Source organism: Mycteria americana, chromosome 1 (assembly GCF_035582795.1).
Source record: "Mycteria americana isolate JAX WOST 10 ecotype Jacksonville Zoo and Gardens chromosome 1, USCA_MyAme_1.0, whole genome shotgun sequence".
Classification (NCBI taxonomy): Eukaryota; Metazoa; Chordata; class Aves; order Ciconiiformes; family Ciconiidae; genus Mycteria; species Mycteria americana.
The window spans coordinates 17,276,579-17,301,909 of NC_134365.1; the positions used below are offsets into that span (position 1 = coordinate 17,276,579).

General features: G+C 40.1%; 1 protein-coding gene across 3 annotated transcripts in view; it reads left to right on the forward strand.

Annotated features, from left to right (window-relative positions):
• Window positions 1-1,057: 1,057 nt before the first annotated feature.
• The window catches only part of CPNE8 (copine 8), a 112,533-nt gene continuing 88,259 nt past the window's right edge, over window positions 1,058-25,331 (forward strand). Inside the window, exons 1-3 of one of the 3 annotated variants that reach the window (XM_075492144.1) lie at window positions 1,058-1,582; window positions 13,904-13,944; window positions 20,881-20,927. In XM_075492144.1, coding sequence (XP_075348259.1) covers window positions 1,443-1,582; window positions 13,904-13,944; window positions 20,881-20,927 — 228 coding nt within the window. In that variant the 5' untranslated portion in view covers window positions 1,058-1,442. Of the gene's footprint in view, window positions 1,583-13,903; window positions 13,945-17,854; window positions 17,889-19,311; window positions 19,346-20,880; window positions 20,928-25,331 lie in introns of those variants that run through there. The other 2 variants (XM_075492159.1, XM_075492151.1) reach the window with 2 other exon arrangements.

Here is a 25,331-nt window from a genome sequence, read left to right on the forward strand (position 1 = left end):
TTGTACAGGGTTTGGGGTGACATCCTATGAACTTTGACCTGCCCTACATACTGTGTGACTACAGACACGGTGTTTAATTTGCCTGTGCCTTACCTTCCCGCCTGTGACATGGGGATGGTAGCACTTCCGTATCTCATCAAACTGCTCTGATGAGAAATTAATATTGGGGGCACCTTATATGCCATGATAATGGATACAAATTACATATGTGAGAAAAAAGACGATGGAACTGTTATGAGTGCTGTGACTTATTATGAACGGATTCAGTGCGACTGAATCTGTTCAGTGTTCTTTGAAAAAAGCTAAGGGCCTGCACTACCACACGACAGGGTGAGGTTCACATTTTTCAGTGTGTTACTTAACGCATGTAACAGCCCAGGTGAAACCCCGTCTTTCCCTCAAGTCTCTTGTAATAATAATTATCGTTCTCTTTACAAGGGCAATTAACGTTAATGCCTCATTTCCTAGGTCTTTTCTTTCCCTTCCACGACCCCTCCTCGGAAGCTCCGCCAGCGCCAGGCGAGGCCGCGCAACCCGCCCCGCGCGGCCGGCGAGCGCGCGCCCTGCGCCCCGCCACGCGCGCCCTGTCGCGCCGCCCCGCGCTCCCCCGCCGCGGCCCCTCTGCGGCGCCCCCTGGCGGCGCGCGGTCCGCCCGCCTGGCAGCGGAGCCGCCGCGCCCCGTCCCTCCCCTGCGGCGCCGGGCGGCAGCCGGCGCTCCCCGGAACGCGGCCGGCGTTTGCTGCCGGGCTGCCTTTTCCCCTGTGGCCCGGGGGAACAAGTCTGCCCCACCGCGGGCCCGCCCGCAGGGCGCTGAAGTTGGGGACGTTGGCGCTGAAGTCGGCTCCCGCGGAGGCCGGGAGGTGCTCGGCTGCTCGCTCACTCACAAACGGGGAACGAGGGGGGATTCCCCGGCTAGCCTGCGGGGCGGGACGGGAGTTTCCGCGCAGGGGCCGAGGGGGAAGAGACCGGGGAGGCGCGGGAGCGAAAACGCCCGAGACCGCCCCCCGCAGTAGCTTCCACCACGGCCCTTCCCCGCCCCACACCCTTTGGGGTCGCGCCGGCCCCGGTGCCGTTTCCTCCCCTGCGGGCTCCGGTGCGCGAGCGGGGCAGGTCGGCGACGTGGCGGCCGGCGCGCTGCGTCCCTTCGGGCGGCGACGAGCCCGCCCGCGGCCGCTGCCGCTCCGCCGCGGGCCGTCCGTCCTCCCCTCACACCGGCCGTCGGGCAGCCCGCGCGCCCGCTCGCGGTGACGTCAGCGCCCCGCTCCCGCCTCAGTCGGCAGTGGCAGCCCGCGGGCGGCGGTGCGGGCCGGTGCTCGCGCCACGGGCGGCGGCGTCGCGCTGTGGAGGGCCGCCTGGCGCCGCCTCTTCCCCTCCCTCTCCGCCGGCCGGCCGGCCTCCCTGCCTCCCTCCCTCCCTGCCTCCCTCCCTCCCTGCGCTGCCCCATGTTCGGGCTGGAGAAGCCGGCGGGGCAGCAGAAGCCGGGCAGAAGTGGTGGGTTTCCGAACATGGCGTCCGTGGGGGACTTTAACGTGCTCAGCTCCAGCATCCCGGCCACCAAGGTGGAGCTCTCCGTGTCCTGCAGGTACGGCGGCGGCTCAGGGCCGCCCTGCCCCCTCGCCCCGGGGCGTCGGAGGGGGCAAACAAGCGAGCGGGCTGGTCCCCGCGGGGTGCCGGGGCGCGGGGCCCCTCGCCCCGGGCTTGTCAGCGGAGCGGGGCGGAGAAGGGGCAGCGGCTGGGCGCGGCGTTTCCCTCCACATGCCCGGCGCTGTGCGAGGCGCCTTCCCTCCTGCCCTCGGAGAGCGTGCCTAGCGCGGGGAAGTTGTACATCCTCAGCCTCGGGCAGAGCCTGCGAGCAGCCCGAGGTCGGCTGCCGGCCCGCTGCAGCCCGCTTGCCGCGCACTAGGCGTGCCCGCGGCGGGGGTGCTGCCGGCGGACCCCGGGCGAGAAGCGCCGGCGCTCGCAGCGGCTGCGGGCGGCTGTCGGCTTTGCCGAAACGGGCAGCTGCTGCTGCCTCCCCCGGCACGGGGGAAGGTGGCCGGAGGGGAGCGGGAGCCCCGTCGCCCTGCGCGCAGAGCGTTTTCTCCAGTGGGTATTGAACTTCTGGAGCTGTCCCAAGTGCCGCGGGTGGGGACGGGGAAAACTCCCATCCGGAATAATCGTTTCGTAGATTGTTTAAGGCTCTCTTGCAAAACTGTTACGAAACCGGGCGCGTTACCTCGTCACGCTTTATCCTAACGCTGCTGCCGATAAATTAAAAAAATGCCAACCCCTAGCACAAAACCTAGTGTATGCGGTTTTGTTCCTCGACATTTATTTGGCCATGGTTTGTTTATCGGTATTTCAAAAATCCTGCTTTCTCCCTCGAACCACAAAGAATTTCCCATTAGAGGTCTAAAAATATTTTTGTTTGTGGGCTTGTATGTTCCTATTTTCATTCACGTTTCGTAGCTTCATTAAGTATTCCCTAGTAGGTGCGGAGCAGTGGTTCCTTTCACCAGCAGAGTTGGCAGCTTCTAGCGGATAATTTGAACTGTTGGTGGTGTTTCCTGATGGGAAATGAGACAAAGTTTGTGCTACAGTCCGTTGCTCCATTTTCTAACATAGCTGTCCGGGAGTTGCTGCTGTTAACACTACTTCTCCGAGGACAGAACAGCAGTGCTCTAAACTTAAATTGTCAGACAGCTGCCTCTCTTCCCTTAGTAAATAAAGTATGATTTGATGTTTTATCAAGGGCGCATTTCAAAAGGAGGCTGAGATGATGAGAAATATAGTAAGATTGAATTTGGAATACTGGAACAGTTACTAGGCTGACTTATGAACACACTTACTGCCTGTCTCTGCAAAGTTCACTGGCAACAACCACAGAAAACCCTGGTCCCCATGCAGGGCGTGCTGCTATGTGTATAATTAATGCAGGACCTTTAGTATTACTTTGAGGTTCTTCAAATAACCTGTCACAATTACAGATGTTGGAACATTTATGCTGGATTTGACCCGGTTCACTTATAACAGGAGTTTCTTTCATTCCAGGTATCGTTTGTATAAACTTGCGATGTTTTCTTCAAACCTTAGTTTTATAGTGATTTGAGAATCCATCAGATAGTTACAAAGAAATGTAGGGATATGACATAGTCAATCATTCTGACCTTAGTTACCTTACTTGTAACTAATTTCAGTATATAGTTTACAATGTTAATTTCTCTGTAGGTATCTTCAAAAGCCATGGCTGTTTTGTTAAAACTGCTTTTTTTTCTTGTTTAAAAAATGGTCTCCCACCCTGATATGTCTCAATGTCAAGTGCAGAGGATGGGAATTTCCATGGTGATCCTTTCTTCTTTATGTGCTGGAATGACAGCTTTTGATTACAAAATCATGCTTCAAAATTGAGTGTAAAATGAATGACATTGGGGCAGGGATTAATGATTAACACATTTGTGATTCATCTGTAAACACATTCATTGGCTAAAGCTCTCAAAAAGTAGTGTTAAATGAAATTGTGACATACAGTGAGAGTAAACTGCAAAGTTCAGAGAATGCTGAAAATTCTTTAATAATTAGCAGTTGTGTATTCCTTAGCACCTGGAAAGAAATGCTTTTAAAAGTTTGGGTCATGACATTAGTTTTCCTTTGATACCTGAAGAGTTGTAGAACCAATTTGGTCACTAGTTTATGTCAACAATTATCAGCTGATAACTATTCTTTCTTCCTGGATTTTTTTTTCTTTTTTTTCTTTTCTTGTTTTCATTATAGGAAATATGGGAACTTCTTCCAGTTTGTACAGGTGGTGTAACTTGGTGGTCAGTGAAGCATGAAAGCTGTTTGTGCCACAAAGTATATTTGTGACTCTAGACAGTATTTTTTCTGTCTGTCTTTCTGTCTGTCTGTCTTCTTATGGAGTAAGGATGCAGCTTCTAGTCACTGAGCTTTTAATTCTGTATGGTTTGTCTGTCAGCACTTCCCAAGTTAATTTGCCCTGCGTGCCCACACTGTCAATGTTACCAAATTAGCCGGGTTCCAGTACTATGCAGATGCACTACTTCTTGTTCTGCAAGCCAGGCTGTTTTAGCTTCAGGGGCACATCAGGTAGCCTTTAGGAGAAGTGCATCTTGTAGGATAAGAAATTGTCTATGAAAATTATAAAATCCAGAAATGTTTTGGATATCAGGTGATGCTCTTTCTGAGGTTTCTTTATGACTAAAAGGTTTTCATATCATTCCCATGGCTTATTGAATGCCAGCATTGGCTGTAGTTTTACAAATGCTAGAAAAGCAAGAAAGGAATTTAATTCTTTCTAGTTGTTACTACTCAGTGCCTATCAAACAAAAAGTTCATGATTCTTTTCGGATTCTTGTAAGATGCAGATTTCCAAACCTCCGAGTTTTTTTATCAGGAATCTGTATTCTTTGGCTCAAGAGCCAGATCTAATGTGGCAGCACAAGTTAAATGTGTCATCCCAGAGGATCCTCTGGTGTTGGTAATAGACCACTATTGTCTGGATCAATTGTTCTAGTAGCCATCTCCCTCTGCGCCCTGTAGCTCCCTTCATCACATGCCCTGAAGGGCATCCATGGTCTGATGGATCCCTTGTGATTTCACTGTCACCTGCTATGCCATCTTTATTTGTCGCGGCCTGGTATAGTTTTGCACGACTGTCATGTAGTGAAGGATCAGGACCTTGGCCCTCCAGTCGGTGTGGAAGAGAGAATATAGGCTGCTCTTTGTCTTCTACTCCACTACTATTTTCCAGTGCAAAGGCTTCTCTTCCTCTGAAGGGGTTTTTGCAGTGCATACTAATTATAGGCCTGTGCCTATACTACTGAAGATCCTACTTGGATCTTCACTTACCAGCTGTGTGTGTAAACTTGTGGTCCCACGTGAGCTTGAGGTAAGCTTCAGGCCATGTGTCTGTCATCCTGTATCTCCCTTTGTGGTGATGTTCTCCTCTGATTCCAATCTAGTTAAATCTTGGAAAAATTTCATATTCTGTTCCCATCTTCTCTACTATCAGTGCCATTACTGTGTTGTTGACTGAACTAGCGTATTTAATGCTGAGAACACAGGTAGGTGATGGTTATCACATATCTTGAAGTTGGTGCTGTGTGTGAGCATATGAAGTTCAACGTGGTTCAATGGGCTCTCAAGTTTTTCACTTTTTATTGTGATCTGTATAATGGTGATTTATGCTCCTCATGGTTACTGTGTGGACTGACCTAGTTTTTTTCCTGTGGTCTCCTGATTCAGCCACAGCCTTTATGAAACCTTATCTTACAGAAAAGGCCAAGAGTTTCATTATGCCTCATGTTAATGTTTATTTACTTACCAAATGAGGAATTATCAGTCAGAATTATCTTTTGAGAGTAATTTTTTAATATCTATAGGAAAGTGAAGCTGTAGTTTGATCTCTTTATGACTTCTAGTAGTGTATCAAAGATGACATGGTTATCTGAAAGATGGTAAAAGGGTTGTAGAATATTGACACAGTACAGGATCACTTTGCTAATTCAGAAAGTTTGTTATGATAGTATTGCTGTGCTAGGCTTTATGCTCAATCAGGCAGTCTGTTCTCATTGTTCTGGGTTTATGCTGGATAGGCGCTACACTGGCTGTATTCCCACACCAGGCATAATGTGCATAAAGGCAGCATAAACTCCTTATCATGGTTAATTCAACAGAAATACAATTGGTTGCCCATGCCTGGTTTGGATCAGTTCTATGCTGCTTCAAAATTTGTACAGAACTCAACTCTAATATTAATGAATGGGCTGAATGCAATTAAGCAACTCCTGTTCTCAGTAATGAAGATAATGTAATTTCAAGTTTCTTGCACAGAGGAACAAAACGTATTACTTCAGAATTTTTGCCTTTTCTTTTGTTTGGCAGTCTGAAAGTCTTAACCAGCCACTTTCTAGTGGTTGTAGTACCCCAAAGTATATTTAATTATATCTTTGATTGTCCTAGGCACTGATTTCTGGCAAGACCACTTCTATCCAGCCTGTGTACTTATCTCCTGTTTTTTTGGAAATATTAATCTTTTGTTAGAAATCCCTGTCACAGAAAGATGCAATGGTAAAAGAGATATCCATAACAAATTATTTGGGCTTGTAACTCTGTATAGTACAAAATACAGAATATAAAATTCATCCTGATTGTAAGTCTAGTTTTCATTTTCCTGCTCTCTTTGTGTATGTGTGCCCAGGTTGCACTAAAAGTCTGTGGTGTGGTTACGTGTGACTGAAAACAGAAAGTTGATCTTGCGTGTTTTTGCTTTGCAATGAAACTGCCTAGACAACCAGCTGGCTTCAGCTGAGAAAAATGAGTGTATTGGGAGAAAAAATATAAATGGGTGACAGTGTCCATCAAAATAGTCATGGAGCTGCATTCCTGATAGCCTACATAGTTCACCTATGTGTTTATATTGTTGAAACTTTAAGCCTACATAGTTCACCTATGTGTTTATATTGTTGAAACTTTAAGCGTGCAGCCATGTGACTTCTGGAATTTAAGGCAGATCTGTTGCCCTGTAAATTCAGTCTTGTGATTGCTACGAATAGGCACCAGGTTTTATGCTAACTGTGCAAGTTTCAAGACTTGTCAGGTTTTGTCTAAACTTGTCTTTGCCTACATGGGGCTTTGGTTGGGTTTGCTTAACTACAAACCCAAACCCAGTGTTTTTTCTAATGACCAGGTGGCTACTGCTTAGTTAGTTTCACTTTGGCTTGTCTTTGTGTAATTATGTGGTATAACCATATTTCTTTCTGCAGAGAGTAGTAGCAGGTAGTTATTCTGTGTATAATGATGTATTTGTGACCCTCAAAGAACAGTGTAGTGCAGAGGAGCATTGGCACGGTGTGCTAGCAGAGGCCTTGCAAGTGGGGACACAGGATGCGGGGTGGAGGAGCAGGAGCAGAGGCTGAAAAGCGGGGGCTTGGGATGCCTCTGGGGACCTCAGTGCTGTGAAGAGGTCACCAGTGGTTGGTAAAGAAGTGCAGGCTGGGAGCTGGGCAAAACCAAAGGAGATAAAAGAGCAAGTCTCAAGCAGGTGTAAACCACACCATATACAGTAAATTTGGATGTAAAATGGAGTTGCAAACCAATGAAGCAAGAGCAAGATGTAAGAGCATGTTGGAAAAATAGTCCAGGTGGGGATCCTCAGAGTGGGGAGGAAGAAGCCATCAACATCATACTCCTTCTGAGACCACTGGCTCCACCCCTGCCACCACTGTAAACTTCATGCTTCTCCCCAGACAGGGTGTGGGACACTGACGGACGGCTCACTGTAACACCCTCCCACAGCTGAAGCCAACAATCTTAGGCCTCAGAAGGGTGGTACAAAGGAAAGCCTGACAGCAAAAAAGGGCTAGGTACTAGGAAGTGTGTAACAACTTTAAATGTATTATTATGAAGACTTTCTGTAGTAGTAGTAGTATTTTCCTCTTTTTTTTTTAATTTCTCTGCCCATCTAGGCACTGCCTCACCTACCAACACCCCTGCAATGGCTGAGAAAGGATGAGGAGTATTACACTGATGGCATACGTTTGCTTCCAAAGTGACTTCTTTGATGTGTACCTTTTTAAAGAGTTGTTTCAGAAAAACTGTGCAAAACCAATCTGTATGTTTTATATATTGTTATACATTAATGAAACACTGTATTAACTATACATTACTAAAGAAATCAGATCTAAAAGAGGGCAGCATATCCATGGATTTGGGTGGGCTGGGTGAAAGTAGCTGGAAAGGACTGGTGAGTTGACACTAGATTGTCTTTTGACCACCAGCGATCCTTAGTGCCATCCCCCAGGATACTTCGCTAGTAGCTCGGAGCCAGAGGCTGTTTATCTGCTCAGCCTTAGAAACGTAAATGTAGATGGTTCATTCTGTTGGTTTCGAATAATAATTGGGTTGGTATTGAAGCAGAGTTCAACCAGTTTGTGATATTCCTAAATGGACTTTTTTTTTGTTTAAACTGGAACAGTCCAAGATTGTGTTCCAGTCTGCTTCATCTGCAAGACTATCTTTTCATAATCCAGTACGTCCTGTCTGTTTCCACAGAACTGCTGCAAAACTATTGCTATGTTTAAGTAAATAAACTTGGCAATTCCTTTGGGTTTTTTCAACCCCCAGGAGCAGTCAGCAGTTTTAATAGAGGTTTCATCCTAAAACTGTTTGTGTATGTCTAGCCAGAGAAGACTTTCTGTGGGTTGTCATAAAACTCGTGGAAGCACTGCTGGTCTAACCCTTCTCATTGCTTCTTTCTTTTCCCCTTAAGAGAATGGCTTCTGAACCAATATATGTTTAAATTGGCAATGAAAATTACTGGGAGGCTGAAAATTATTTCTTCATCTTCTTGTGAACAAGAAGAGTCAATTACTTCTCCAAAGGTTATGAAGCGGTATTGTGGATGTTTTCTTAAGCTTGCATATCAGAGATATGTTTGCTTTCTTCCCAGTCCTTCTAGTGCCCCAAAGAGCGGAGGCAATCTGAACAGAAAGGAAGAGGTCATCCTAATTGCCTCTTAGTCAGGAGAGCCACCATTTTCTCACCTGTGAGCCTTTCCTAAGAGAATCGGTTATTTTGACAAGAAGATAAAATTCTGAGAAATTGTCTAATCTGCTCTTAGGTACAGGGCATTTTGAATCTAGAGATCTGGAGGCTAATAGCTTGCTTTTTATTGTGTTCTGACAATACAGAAGGAGAGAGTAAATAGCTAAGGAAGGGTGACTACGTAAGCTAGCACTACAACTGAAAAGCTGTTTGTGAAATTAATCTACAAGAAGTCAAGTGTACTCTTCACTCAGGTAGGCTCTTTGGATCATACGTCATCTTACCTAGGACTGACCGTTGCAAGCCCAATAATATCAGTTAAGGCTGAGGGACAGCAACTACTAGAATGTAATACAGTTATGTTACAACTAGTAGTAGAATGGATACTATTCTGCACAGTAAAAAGTGAGGAGATGCTTCTTTTTTTCAGGATCTTCCTTGAAAAAGGCACATGGGCCCAGCATTAAGTGAGGGAAACAGAAAAGCATTTGTTTATTGAACTGTTTAATGAACTAGGGACAATTCCTCTTCCCATGGAGTGATACAAGTGTACTGTGGGAAAAGCAGTGTACGCTTATATGAGAATATAATATATTGAAAATGTATGTTTTCTAAAAATTAAAAATAATTTTGCGCGGGTAACTAACTTTTGTGTTTGCAAACTGCCGAGTGCTTTATTTCACAACCAAGAAATCTTTGCATGCACTTAAGTGTAATCTAAAGATGAAGAGAAACATAAAACCTTAGCACCCGCAGAGATTCTGATAAATCCATCTGAAGTAAACCACATTTTTATCATTAAGGATTTCAGAGTTGTTGAAAGCAATGTATAAATAAGTATTTTTCCAGTCATATGAACACAGTTGGGTTTGTTTTGGTTTGGTTTTTGGTTTTGGTTTGTTTTACTTTTTTTTTTTTTTTTGAAACTAGAGAAATCGATTTTAAACAATTCAGTTCCATAGTTACTGTGGTCTGTTCTTCAGTGCCAGAATTCTGTCATTCCTGAAGGGGGGATTGGATTTACTTCTGCTTAGCAGTTGGGCTCAACAAATGGTTAAATTTAAAACTAAAAAATTACAGAGCAGGAAGTTCATATATTGGTCATTAAAATAAAGTCAAATTTGAAGCAAAGTATATGTAACAAGGTGAGTAAATGTTACTTTTTAACGTAGGTCCATCTTTGCCAACATACGTATAATGCATAGAGTACGTGAGATTGTACAAAGCAACATAGACTGTAATGATTTCTGTTTAGCTACCACTACTAACTAGATCAGTGAATCTTGAAGTATCTGATTTATACATATGAGATGTTTTTACATTAAACATAGTACAAAAGACTTGACGTTAGGAAGCATTTCTTCACCGAGAGGGTGGTCCAACACTGGAACAGGTTTCCTAGAGAGGTGGTTGATGCCCCAAGCCTGTCCGTGTTTAAGAGGCATTTGGACAATGCCCTTAACAATATTCTTTAACTTTTGGTCAGCCCTGAAGTGGTCAGGCAGTTGGACTAGATGGTCATTGTAGGTCCCTTCCACCTGAAATAGTCTAGTCTATTCTAAAACAATTCTTGAAGCAAAGCACTAGGTAGAAACTGTTATTTTGACAAATCATGAAACTGTGTGAACAAAGTGATTCTGCAAGGCATAGTTAAATATGTTTTAACTTTTCTTATTTACTAATTACTTTTCTTTCCCCTGGGGAAATTGCTGTCATTACACAGAAAAATAAATCTTTATCCCAGCATTTCTAATCTGTCTTGTGCTTTCCAGTTTAGACTAAGTAGGTGTTATTGCCATGGCTCCTATTTGTTTTTTTCCCTTAGTCATCTATCCTATTGCAACCATTTTGGAAGGTCCATTCTACAATGGGCAGGTGCAGAATGAATTCCTTCAGGATCTGTGATGGTAGAATAATTCTTTCTGCACAGATGTTCCTAGACTTCTTCGCTGTAGGTATTTGATGTGCATGTTTCTCCAGGTAAAAGCATATATCTCTTTTTTTCTTTTTCCTTCCTCATAATTGATAGCAATTGCTTCTCTTTTCTTTTTGCATTCTTTATCTAGAAAGCTTAATGGGCATAGAAAAAATATACTCACCATGTTCAGTCAAAATAGGAGTCTGTTTCTCTTGATACTTTGATTAGGAGGAAGAAACAGAAGTTTCAGGTATTTCTGGTTTCTGAGTTTGTAAGCTTTTCTAGGACTGTTTCCTGAGACAGAATAGTGTACTACCGAAGAGAATGCTTTTCTGGGGAAAAAGGGAAAGAAATACACCCTGTATCACTCAGCCTGTGCAGAAAGTGCCATTGACTATTAAGGGGATAAAGACTACATAAAGTTCCAGAAATGCATCCAGCGTTCTTCCTCCTTTTGCTTTTAGCATTTCTTTTGGTTGTAGATTGTCCTATGCTTATGTGCCATGCAGTTTTTATATATTTAAAGGAGCATTTTGATTGTTTTCCTCCTAAAATGAAAATGCACAAATGAAATTGAGCAGCTTCTTTGTTAGGTGATTTAGTGGACAAATCAGACTTTTTTTTTTTTCTGTTGGCACTAATCTTTAAGTTCCTTCTGAAACTGCCTGCATTGCTTGAACAGCTTGTTAAGTTCTTACGTTACTATTTTGGTTGGTTATTACTTATTTGGAAGATCGGGAATGTCTGCAAACTTTGCTGAAGACGTTTATTTATGGTAAAATGTATGAAGGGTCGAATTGAGGCTATTACAAGCTGTATTATTTCAAAACTGTGAATTAATGACACTTACTGATGTTGAATTACAATGTTAAACTTTGGCATCTCAACCCTTACAATCCTTTCAGGGATACTGTCTATGTAGAAATGTTCTTAATTCAAGAAGTCCCTGAGCAGCAAGTGGTTGGTGACCAGGAACATTCTTGGGAAGTATTACAGATTCTTACTTTGTTCTTATGCTTTTCCCACTGCTGGAATAAGAGCACCACGATAGACTGAGCTTTACAGTACCTGTTATGGCCAGTCTTTATGTTCTTATGTATATGGGAAGAACTCTATGTGCTTTCTTCCTCTATTCCTCTATGGGAATAGAGGAAGAAAAACTGAAACCTAAAAAGGAACACAATAAGAGTAGAAAATATTTAAAAAAACTCAAAGCACCTTAGCTCAGTATAAGAATCATTAAAATGGTTTAATCTTAATCTGCAGTCACAAACACTAACATACCAATTATAAGGTCATTGTATAGTATTTATGCAGAGGAATTAAAATTGCTTGGAATCCTAATGGTGAGCATGGGAGGCCTATCCCAAAATCTAATGTACTATTTCTTTCATATAACCCTACTTCTGGGTTTTTATAGCAATTCATTTTGGGGTAATAAAACCAATTCTAGTTACGGTTTTCTATATCTGGCATATCTAGGTATGTATAATTAAAGAGGAATAGGAGGCAATTTTAATTTTGGATTGGCAATTCTGATATTGCAGAACTTACTGTACTGTCTTTTAAAGCAGTTTGTAGTGGTCATTGTCAAATACAGACTTGGAATCGCTGATTTTCCTGGGTTTGTTAATATTTCAATTTATATTTGCACATTTTTGGTTAAGATGGAATACAATGTCTCTGAGTATAATAAAATGCATATATAAAAATCCCACTTCTGAATCGATTAGAGAAGTTCTGAAGAAGTAGCATGTGCAGACTTCAGGTTCATTCACAAATACTAATTATAATCCTAGTGCCTACTTTGGCTAAAGTAAATAAAACAGATGTGCCCAACATTCTTTTAAAACTATCTTTTGTTCATATTGCTTGTTCTGAAATGTGGACTTGGTAGTAACTAAACTGGGAATACAGTATCTTTTCCAGCACTGTTCATTAGCACAAAAATAATGTGATTTAGTTCTGAATGAGAGTAATAAATGGTGACCTTTGAAGAGACTGTACTAATTATTAAAAATAATAATCTGTAAGGGTTGTAAACTGGTTATTTAATCCTTCCTCCTGCTCCAGGGTAAGATCAAAGAACTTATTAGGACTTGTAGCTACCTAACATGTCCTTAAAGACCTTCAGTGGTGGAGATTTTGCATCATGTCTGGCCACCTTTAACAATGAAAGATGGTAAAACAATGGAGCGCAGTGCAGAAGATTCAACTTAGGGTTAAACCTGTTCCTACTTGCTGTGTCTACATGGAGATCAGCTTCAATTTGCAGCACTGTTTTCCTCATAGATATATTCTATAGATTTCTGATTATTTCTGTTTCCGCTGTACTCTGGTGGCTCCATGTCTGTCTCAGATTGCAAGAAACTGGAATCCCCAAAACATTATTGCCTGAATGGAGTTTTTCCAGTATTATGAAGACCAGACAATTACTCTAAAGTGACACTTTTGTTCATGTATTACAGTATGCCGTCTTCCCAAAGGCACAAGATTCCTGACTTGCATTCAGTTTGAGGTCTACTGTGATGTAGACCATTTTTGTGGTCTACTGTGATGCAGAACCATTTTTAACATAACTGCTGTATATCCAGCAGTAAAATGCTATGCTGCATTTTTGCTGTTGATTAAGTTTAATACCTAACTTAAACTACCTGCCTAAGTTTAATAGCTCTTTCTTGTCCCTGTTTGATAGCATCCTGTTTTCAGACCATTTTTCTAGTTTGTCAAGATAATTTAAATTTTATTTTATTTTGTTTTATTTTTGAATGATGAAACGTTGGTAACTATTCTGAGAATGGTTTTCTTGTCAGTCCTGCTTCTCTAGACTTATTGTTAATTTGAGTCTCCTCATCTGTGTATGATTCTCAGTTGGTTGAAGTGTAGCTACGATATCGGGACTGCATTGTGTAACAAAGAAATTAGTTCTTACTACTTTTTCCTAGGTATTTTGTAGATATTTAGAAAAATCCTAATTTTGGTCTATGTCCTGTGTATGCTTTAGTTCTTTCTACCTTACTCATCCATGACAGATTCTTACAGATATTTGCTGATGGCTCTGATGTCATAGCCATTCTTTTAAGTAAAGCCTAAAGTTTTTGGGTTCAACTAGCATGTTAATCTCTGGTAGAAATCTGTGATTTAAAGGTATTTCTGTGGCTGATGTCCATTATATATATTTAATGTGCTTGTTGTGTGTTGCTTTTCACTTCATGGTATTGGAGTCTAAGAGCCACAGTTTGCTCAAATCCAAAATGTATAATAAAATGAAATATAAGAAGATTCAAGTGTTAGTGCTGACTGACTTCAAGTAAATATTAGGAGGGCAGAAACCTAAGCTGACTCTCAATCAAAATAGTTAAAAACATATATGCATTGGTATCTGATTTGTGTCTTTCACCATTTTTTATAAATAAGATTATTTTTCTCTCTTTTTTTTAACAGAAATCTATTGGACAGAGATACATTTTCTAAATCTGATCCGAGTAAGTATATAGCATTTTATTGTTTCTTCTCATCATATATTGCAAAAGTGTAAACAGTGGATTAAAAATTAGGTGGGTGATTTTCTTCAGTGTCAGTTAGGTTTACATTGTCTTTGTGGCAATTATTTAAAGTAATTAAGTTACTCTTAAATAAGTTACACTTACAGGTTCTGTTATATGAACTGGAATTTTAAAGACTCTGTATTCAATATTACTTTCCTGAGCTACATTATTTAGCAGTCAACCTACATTTTTCTAAAATTAATAAATGCAGAAAAGTTTTTCTGTTTTTCTTTTTCTATCTGTTGTTCTAGATCTCTTTCAAAGCTAGTAAGCAAACTTCTAAATAAACTAGAAGTAGTTGTTGCTGCTGGTACATAGCGTCCACTAATCTTAGAGTCAAACACTGAAAAATAAAATCAGGTTAATTCGTCTCTGGGAAACATGACCTTTCCTGATCAAAAATAGTATGGTGGTTTATGAATTAATGTTTTCAGATATATAAGACAGTGACATCCATTTTCCCCTTAAGTTTTATTAATGTATGACTGGATCCCAAAAACTTCTCGTGCCTATGAATTTATATATGATGGGACTTTTGATTTAAAATCCATTACTATCTTCCTGTATTGGACATTTTATAAAAAATTTATCAAGGAACTGAGACCGCAAAAGATTTCCTTTTTTTCTGATAGTGTTTAATCAAAGTACTTCTGTAGTATTAATTGACTAGTCCTTAGGTTATGGTGTCTTGAGTCATGTTGTCTCCCCTACAACTCTCTATATCTTTTTATCTGTAAATTCATTTTCTTTTTTTAAGCCTGGGCTTTTCTTCCTTAGAATACCACGTATTGTGCTTACTAACATTGGAAATAACCTGAGACGTATTCACTTCTATCAAGTGTCTGGACATGTAATCATGTCCTGATGGGATATACTTGAATACTGAGTCATGTGACAGTATGAAACATTTGGGTGCTTTTGTGAGAATATGTTTGTCCGTTCTTAACCAAAAGTTTCTTGAGAGACGTCCCATGCTAGACTTTTGATAGGAAAAGCTTCTGCTTCCTGGGGAAAAGCTGCATGAAGTTAGGAGTACCTTTGATATTCCTAACTATAAAACATTTTTTTTAAAAAAGGAGACGTAGGCAATACCATGCCTCTGGTGTAGGGAGATCATGCAGAAGCAGAATTGAGTGTCTTGCATATGACTAACTGTTTTTTAGTTGGCTAATAAAGCCTCAGTTGTCTGGGTTAAGCAATTTTGAAGAGTGGTCAGTGACCTATTGCCCCTGATAGACTGAATTCAGAGATCTCTCTGTTGAATCAAGGCAGCTTTCAACAAAAGTGATGAGGTGTCTAGTTTTTGAGCGCAAATATTATTAGGGACAAGTGCTTCAAGTTTTTATCAAATAGGGAACTGTATTAGGCATAAATTGCAGGGTTTGAGTAGCAGGGGACTGCAACGTGACCTGTGTTGGAGGAGGCCATGAACCACCCTGTGACTGTCACAGCTGGTTCCAGTCAGCTCTGAAAGCCATGTGAGTAACCATTGCCTGCCAGAACTTCTGCCAGCCAGGGGAGCACACAGTGCCCCTGCCCAAACATATTTTAGAAAAAAAGCGGCAGCAGCTAGGAGCTAGAGACACAGCTGCCAAAGGTACTACCGGAGCCACACTTCTGAAAATAGGCTGCTGGAGATGCATTCTTGAAAGGAGACACTCCATGCGGAAGGCAGTACACCTCTGATGGGTCTGTGGCCTGTGGGCAACTCAAGCCCTACTGTAAAAGTGAAAGGAGTAAGGGTGTAGTATAAAAAGTGCTGTTCTTTTCTGTAGTTGGAAGTATGACAGGATAACTTCCCTCAGTGTCTGTTTGCTTGGACAAAGGCCATTCTTAGGCTCGTCTGTATACAGTAACTTTATCCTGTTAGCTAAAAAAGGTGTCAAAAGCAGCATCATACCACTTTCACAAGATCCACTTTTAGACCCACTGAATTTGCAACCATTAGATCTCATAGAAGCCAGAACCATGTAGAGTTACTCTGTATGTTGAGGTCTCGTTGGATTTGACTAGGCCAATTCTAGTATGCTTTTCGAACTCCAATGCAGTTATCAAGGGATCATACTGATAGTGAAAATCCAATTTTATCCTCTTGGTCGTTTTCTCAAAGAGGGAAACACCTTAATATAGGTGACTCCCATGTCCACATAAACAGCCTTCTTCTGAAATTAAAAAGGAGGTTGCCATTTCTCCGGTTCTCTTAGGAGGTTTGCTTAGCCTTTTTTTGATACTGTAGTTGCTACTCAGTATTTATTCCAATTCCGACCACTTCCCTGCAATCTAGAATATTTGTGCCAAGAGGAAGCTGGCACTTTGCCTCCCTAGAGGCAAGTTACACAAATAATGTAGAGATACTACATATAGATGGGACAGACTTGGATAGCCCATGTTCATGAAGTATTTTAAAAAATACTGAAGTTTTCTACTGACAGTGCTTTCTCCTCAGTGGTGTCAAAGCAAGTCATATATATTGATATACTGTAGCATTTGAACTATTCTTTTCTTCCAGTTTGGAGACTATTTTTTCTAGGAATATTTTTGAGAAAACCTTTTTTTTTTTTTTATTTTCTTGGAGAGAATGAGCTAAAGCGGTGCTTCCCTGATGAGGCAGGGATAAAACCTGCAAAGGAGATGCCGATTAATGCATTTGGCATGTTTCTTCTAACGGCAGTTAGGCAGAATCGTTTTCTTCCCATGCACCGGCTAGCCAAACTGAGCCACTGTGCAGCTGTGGTAGCAGCACCATGGTCAGGATGGAATGTCCTCTTCTTGTGGAGCTCTGACTCCTGAGTATGATAATGAAAAGAGTGGAGAGGTAAAAACTCTTCCCCTAGAGGATCTCCCCATGGAAGATAGTAACAATGAGAAGAATCTCATGACAATTTGGACAAAAGGACCTTCAGGAACCTCTGCCTAGAAGGTATAGAAGCTGGTCAGTGAAGAGTAATGAGGAGCCCCTACTAGAACTGGGTGCAGGATCATGGAAAGATTTAGGTAGCATGGGAAAAAGGCCAACTTTATTGTGGCTAAGTCTTTCTTGAAGGGGAATAGAAAACTGAGATGGGCAGTTTGAATGTAACAGTAGTTGCCAGGCTAAAGAGTAAGCATATATGCATTGAATGGGAAAGGACCAGAGTAGGGTAAGGGAGGCCCAAACTATCTGGGAAAATAAGAAGGTGCAGACAATAATATTTTGGGAACTGAATCTACAGCTGAGAGATAACTGTTGATGCTTCCACCCTCTTCTTCATTGCAAGATTTCATTAAATTTACCTTGAATTTGACACTATGGTATCAGTGTCCAGAATTAAAAATTACTAAATTTTAATATTTCTGACTATAGGTATGGATGTATCTTCCTTTGGAAGAGCTCATATGGCAAAGCCTTCCAAAAGGATTTCTCAGCCAACTTCCTTGTGAGGGTGTGTTACTCTTCATCAATGTGCTGCTTTGAACTTCCTCATTGTGCTCTCAGTTTTCCAGCTTACAAGAGAAGAACTGGTTGTTCAGCTCCATCTTGGGATGTGGTTGCATGATATGTTGGCTTTTGAAACTTAAGAATTTCCTGTTTATCCCATTTTATTCCTTCTCCTCCTACATGACAATGCTATTAACTATTTTCTGCTCAAAAAAAAAACCAACTGGTGCTTCATGAAGCCTTAGATCTCTGGTTTGAGCAGTTCAAGTGCTTTAGATCAACTTCAACATATTTATCTGCATTTCTGCAGTTGGATATGACTTTGAAGAAGTTTTTGAGGATTATTGTAATTAGTATGATATCAGGGTCTTTATAAAACCGTCTCTTCGAGAGCCTTAAAGGATAGTGAATCTTACCACCGATGGAGACCAGTATCATGGACGGTTTCCTGAAAATTTCTGGGGTGAGTTTTAGAGGACAGATAGAAGAAGTTTTTAAATTATTCTAAATTTGCAAAGTATTTATCAGAAAGTCTGGAATGTATGTCTTTTCTATAGCTTTCATTAGGACTGACTTTTTTTTTTTTGAAATGTCAGTTTGAGGTGCATATATATGTATCACTGTCAAACTTGCACCTTGCACTTACAATAAAATAAATATTACATGAGATGATTATTAGTCTTTGTCTTCATTGTATTTATAGTACCTGCCACATCTGCAGCCTAGATAAATAGCAGAAAATTGCTAGTCATACTACAAATTCTTAGCTCTTTTCTCCTCATTTAAGGTTTTATATAAATGATTCTTAAACTAGAGAGGTAATTCTTAAACTCCTGGGATATACCTTTGGAAGCACTGGGAGCCACTGAGAGTGGAGGGGAATAGAAGTCTACTAATGCCTCAGCAATGAAAAGGTCAAAATGATAGCATAGCTTGCTGTAAGTCCTCCAAAGATAAAAAAACCAAATGATAGTAAACTGTCTATGAAGAAACTGAATTTGGAAACTAGGATTCTAACAGACAGACAGGTGTGAGGAGCCTTCCAAAAAGTAGGAATAGAGTAAGAGACTGAATTAGTTTTAAGGTAGAGCTTTACACCTGTTTTTTAACCCTTTTATATTGTGTGACTCCCATCTCATCAACCATAGTAGAAGACTAAAATTATACTACAGTAATCTTTCTTAGTCTTTTTGTTCAAAGCTGTTCTTTTATTTGGCTTCATAAACTAGGGAGATAAGGTAGTACCAGCATGTTTCTTTTCTGAAAATTTGATGGTAGTGGATATTTTACAGTTGTATTATTGCTTTCTTCTCCTCAATATTAAATCTCTCATTTTTTAATATTCTTTTTGTTCCACAGCTGCAATGCACAATTGTTACTTGGTTTACTGTATTAACACTAATACACAGGGCAGGATGTAGTACAAAAAATAAAGCAGCAAATCAATAGTGAAAAATGATTATGTTTAAGAAAAATCTGGACAATATAAATATCTGAATAGCAAAAGCGCACACTGTCTGTAAAGAGTGGCTTTTCCTCTAAATGAATTTCAGTTCTATTCTCAACTGGGGTTATAGGTATGAGAAATTTTTAATTGAAAACTTAGATGTCAGCTGTTGGCAAAATGGACAAAATCCGCAATTATATCTGCTTTTAAAATTAGTAAGACATTTGCATTCTTGGAAACCACTACTGAAAATTGGAAAATATTCATTATTGCAGAACTACTAACATTAGTTTAAAAGTTTCCAATGGGGAAAGTGAAAGGAATGTTTGTGAGAGCCTACCTGATTTTATGTTAGCAGTAAGGGTATTTACAGAGAATATTTTTTTGCTTCTTTTTATCTATGGAAACTTCCTTTGACAATGTTTCCTTCTTCTCCCAGGGTTACCTTGGCACAGATCTTACTAGATGCAAAGGTTAGTCAGAAGTTCAGTAACCTTCAGACACTTCTGTAGCTGATTTCATAGCTTCCATTTCACTCTGTTTTCTCACATTTTCCCATTTAACTTCATTCTTCATGTAATATAGTTCAGCAATCTACTCCAAAGAGTGCTGTAAAAATAGGCTTGTTGGTTTGGATTCATCCTACTATAAGCAGGAACCAAAGCTAGGAGCATGATTGCCCAAGGTTTCATTTAGAGTAAATGGAGAAAGACAGATATCTCCAAAGAATGATTTTGAATTTTTTTGTAAAAGCTTTTTTCCTTCTACAAGACATCTTATTTGAAAAAAAGTTGGATTGTGTTAACTTTTAACTTCTATGTAGAGCTAAAATATTGAACTTGCTTTTTTCTGTTCTTCCTCTTATTTGCTACTGCCTAATGGTTTGTGGGTTTTTTTGGTGTGGTGCAAATACCCTTCAAGTAAGAAGAAAATGTAGTTTGAAGCTTGACTTCATTTCTACTTTGGTCAGTTGACGATTCTGACTTCACAGAGAACAAAACCAGGCTTCTACCTTTATCATTCAAGGCTGCAACCCAAAACAGTATTATTTTTAACCTTCTGCTGAAAAATGATGATTGGCACAGGAGAAGAATTTGTCAGGAAAAAAGTGTTCAAATATCTGTATTTCCATTGTTTAGAAAAGGGTTGTAGTGGAGTTTCAGGTAAAAATTGCTTTATGGTTGTTAGCTGCAACTTGTTCAAGACTGTAGAAAATAAAGTTTATGGTACTCCTTCAGTGCAAATGATTTGTACTTATGATAGTGTTTAAAAGACCTGATTATAATCACTGTACCTCTGTCATCAGTCCCTGCTATGGAAGCTGCAGATTAACATGTAGTGGGTTCTGTATGGGAAAAACAGATCTGTAAGGAGAGTGACGCCTGTGGGATTATGCTGCTTGATCTTTCAAAAACAGCTTAGGTTGATAAACTTCATTGATTCCAATTTTTATTAGGTTTTAGTTTAAAAAAAAAAGGATGCATATGCAAAATGCTTAAATATATATAAATAATTTAAAGCAGAATTAAGGAAGAAAACCTGAGAAGTTATTTTTTTCCTTTTTCTACTTTTATTTATTTATATTCCCCTGTCTCTTTTTCCAGTAGGGTCCTCATTTGTTTTTATTTTAATTCTCTCATCTCTTGGAGGAAGCATAATTTAGGGTAATTATGCATTAGATTAACTAGGATAGCCAGACCATCCACATTTAATGAAGACCTGCTTTTATCCAATTTTACTGCTAAGGATTGTCAAGTGATTTGCTGGAGGTCAGGCATAAGTGTTGCCTCCCATTTTAGAACCACCCTATTTATTAGCTCATTGCTGCAATAACTAAACCATATTGTCACTGATCTGGTTAGGCATACTGAAAACCGAGGGAAAACGTAGTACTATTTGATTGTCCTAGTTACTAATTTCAACAGCACAACAGGCTACAAAATTGGTTTACTTAAATTAAGAATATGTTAAATTCTGAACATGACCAAACATTTTCTTCTTTTCACAGTCTGTGTTTTGTACACGCAAGCCATTGGAAACAAAGAATGGAGAGAGGTAAGATACATATTTGTAGTTGTATAAACTTTTTGAGTACACTTAAGGCTGGTCATTTGCCCTAGCAGAAAAGGGCATGTCACAGCCTTTTGAATGCTATGCTAAACAATGGGAGTCCTGTGTTCCAGTAAACCCTTAAAACCTAGTCACATTAATCTCAATTTCCATATCTGTATTGCATATTTCCATTAAAAGGGAAAACAAAATGAGAGAAAATATGAGTTTCCTGTTTTACAGTCTCCCTGAGATAAATGAAATCAAACTTAGCTATCAATCTGAACAAGGTTTGTGGGTATCAAGAGAGGAAGACACTCAAGCAGTACAAGATCTATGGAAGGATTGAACTGTGGTCGTGGTCAGTGTCAGCAAAACTAGCCTGTAGTTGTGGTAGAGATCTACGTTTCCTGTGTAGTGTTTGGGAGAAGTTAGGTGCTGCTGAATAGAATATACACCATGCAACAAAGGAGGGAAGGTATTATGCATAGGTTGGACTATGTCTTCTTAACCCATCGGTGTAAACACTGGAGAGATGTGTCTTCAGAAACTAAATTAAGTAGCTCTAAATTGGATATCTACAGCAGATCAACATTTATAGCCTGGAACTGTCTCCCTGCACTTAGTCATCTAATTTTTCTCCTTTAATGTTATTCTTTGAAAGAGTTGACAGTGTTGGGGGAAGGGTGGTCATTTTTCCTTTCTACTGATAAAATGCTGCCTTACAGAGAGGGCTGATGGAAGCGTTCTTCACTGTAGGTGGGCCGCTGTGTGGCCATGCGCTCTAAGAATAGAGCCAAGAAAGGAATGAACTATCTTACTATTTTTCCCCGTAAAAGAGAGGAGGTCTGATGTTCTTGTTTTCAGAACTGATATTTTATGTGATTACTGCTGTGTAAAAATTCCAGTGGAGGGGCCAGGGACACAGAAACCAGATCTCTTCCCTTATATTTGGTGTCCTTGCCAGCTGGCTGGAGAAACATACTTTATGCGTTGCTGAAACATGGTGGATGTGGGTTTCAGTCTTGTCGAGATGAGAGCATTGAATTTGTCTCCTGCTCGGAGAAAAGCTCATATAATTGGGCAATACATGAAACATTGTACCTGTTTCATTTGTAGATTTTAGTTAAATTGCTGCTCTCTGTTGTTCTGAACTGTGTACTAGACATCCTCTCAGTATGCCTACTGGATCACATTCCTCTGATAATTTGTGTGAAGAAATGTCAGTTTGAGGACCCTAAATGGGAATTCACTAGTCTTAATTAAATTGGCAGAAATAGTGGACATACAGAGAGTTCTAAATGTCTGGATAGCTAACTCTGAAAACAGAGGAGTCTTCAGGCATTCAGGTGACTAGGTGGCTTGGTGCGGTTTGGTACTCAAGCCTAGATCACCACTAAAGCATTTGGGTCCCTTTTCTGGTCTAGGGTTAAGAGGATTTTGTCAGAAATTCTGGCTTTTATTGTTGTCTAAGGTTAATATGTAATTTTGTGGAATTTTCATACTGTTAAAATAAGTATTAACCATTAATATCATAATTGTCCTGATGGTAAAATTATAACATTATCACCTTACTTAGAAAAATGTTCCATGTGCTTGTTTTGAGGTGATTTAGGAGATAGTCCTTGGAAAGATTCCATCTCCTCTCGATTTTAACAGATCCAAGTTTGTAATGGTTGAAGTGTGTCAACACCTTATAGCTTTGTATGGTCTTCTGCCATTTTATCTCCTTGACCAAAGCAAAAACACCTGAACAGGGCAGCGTGCAATGCTATTGCTTGTATTGCATCTTTGCACTGATTAGAGAGTATCTTGGCTAGGTGATGCACTTTGGCATGTGGTTATGATACCATATGCCAGTTTAGGAACTACAGGGGTTAAAACACACTTTTGACATGGCAGTTGCTAGAAAATGTTATGGGTTTTTTTCTTTTAAGACATCATTATCTCTATCTTGTCTATCAGGAGAAGCTCTAGGTATAGATATGTACAACTCAGTTGACTGTTTACACTATTTATAGTTAATGGAAAAAGATAACATCCTGAGGGCAGTTCATCAGACCTAATTTAGATGTCTGCATTAGATCAGATGAATCATTCTTTAGAAATGCCTCCAAGTGATGATCAAAAGCCTACACTTTTGACTATGTCAGATGTAAAGTTTGGTGAGTAGAATCCCATTCCTAGTAGCTGTTACGACAGCCAAAATTCAGAGGTTGGCATGATAGAGGGGCTGAGTCAGGATTGCATTTTATATGTTGTGGTGTATTATATTTATACCAATGGGGAAAAATAAGGTGGTAGGTAGAAGATTAGTTGATGTATACATTAGATAGGTAATCTCATATCTTTATGTTTGTGCTTTTTCTGCCTGCAGTGGTGAATGCACTAATACTGTGTTTTTTCAATAAAGTTCTGTATATGTGTCCATTTTGTTGCATTTAAACACTTATTTAACATTTTACTAGCTTGTAGAGGTGGAATTCACCTGGAACTGTTTGGAGAAGACAAAACTGAGAGAAATAATAAGCCCCTGATGATATGTGCAGACATTAAAGAATGGTGTTCAGTCATGGCAACATACTTTACCTTGTTTCTGTTCCATATCCTTTTATGCATAGTTCTCTTCCTTCTTTGCCTAATTACTTTCTTTTGAACACTGCAGAAAGTGCTCAGGGATCATAAAAACAGTACATCATTTCATAATCTCCATAATTTCCCTAGCACTCTATTCTAGCAGTGCGCTTTTTTTTCCCCTTCAGCTAAGCTATTCAGATGGATTCAATACAATAGTTAAATCAAACCCTTCATTTAATGAAGGGTTGATGTTTTCTGGGCACTGAGTCCTGTTTGCCTGTGGTACAGATTCCAGTGTTTTTTACCCGTGTTACTCTTGCCTCAGCAAAGAATGAAAATGTTTCATTCTCAATTTAATAGGGTGGTGTTTTTCAAAACAGTTTCCCTGTTTTCACTTACAGTGTGATCATCAGGTATTTCAGTTAATATAATTGGCAATAAATGCATCATCAGAATCTGTGCTTTGGTTTTAAAATATTTAGTTCCCCTTACTTGGTGAGGACACATTTGAAATATGGCTAAGTATAACTTACTGTTTTCTATGGAAAACTTAAATAATGTATTGAAAGAATCTGAATTTCTTCATTTCGAAGAGGGTGTTAATTCTGAAAACAAGAGAGAGAACTTCAAAGGTGAATGTTAAATAAATAACAGACATTGTAAAATACTCAACCAACTGCAGTTTTACTGGCAATATCCACTAATGGTAAGTGTTAAGGAACTGCCTATAGAGCAAGGCTCTGAGCCTCTAGTCCATCTACTGTAAGAATGCATTGGATGCAAATTAAATTTGTATACCTGTCTGGAAGTCTGTTCTCTCACTGGTCCCCATCATGCTGATTTCCAGCTTCACGAGCTGCCAAATGTTATTTTACATCCTCAGTAAGTTTCCATTGTGTCTTCTAAAGTTGTTCATGGCTTCCCATTCTTCAGGCCTTCCTGTTCATTAATTCTGTTCACGTTTTTTTTTTTAATCTGGAGTAAATATGCTGGAAACAAGAAAAAGCATCTTTTTTGACTGAGTCATCAAATTGAGAGAGAAGGCAGTTAGGGAAGGTTGTAGTGGAATCCCAAGACAGCAAAGGTGACCAGTAAGGAAATTAAATAATACTGTCACCTAGTCCCTATACTGTACAGTTTATCAACAGAACGACTTCTCCCTTTATGTGCTTACATTGCTTATTCAGCCATCCTAACTTCTGTATTAAGTTAGCTGTTACTTTTTTTCCTCATGTGCATATAGTGTTTCATTCATCCATATGGAATTTCGTCTGCCATTTTATTGTGGGATCACTCAGTATGAATAATGTTGTTCTGCCAGGTCTTCATACTTGCCTTTTATCCTGTTTAATTCTGTAAAAATCTGTTCGTTCTGTAACTTTATTTTTTCAGTCCCTGCTCCAGATTGTTTAGGCATGTATGGTGCTGTATGGGTCCATCCATGGACATCCAAGTCCATAGGAACTTGTTGAGACCTTGGAGGGAGTTTTCATCCAGGAAATTGACTGCTTATTCTTATGTTTTCTTTCCTATCTCGTAATAAGTCAATAAATTATTGTAATGATAAAAATAATTAATTAGTAAATTATAATCAATGCTAATTAACTTATGACATTAATTGATCTCCAAGAGGTGACTATCCTCCCCTTCTGTCATAAGATATTAGATAATGGTGTTCCCCAGGACTCAGTATTGGGGCCAGTTCTGTTTAACATCTTTATCAATGATCTGGACGAAGGGATCGAGTGTACCCTCAGTAAGTTTGCAGGTGACACCAAGTTGTGTGGGAGTGTTGATCTGCTTGAGGGGAGGAAGGCTCTACAGAGGGACCTG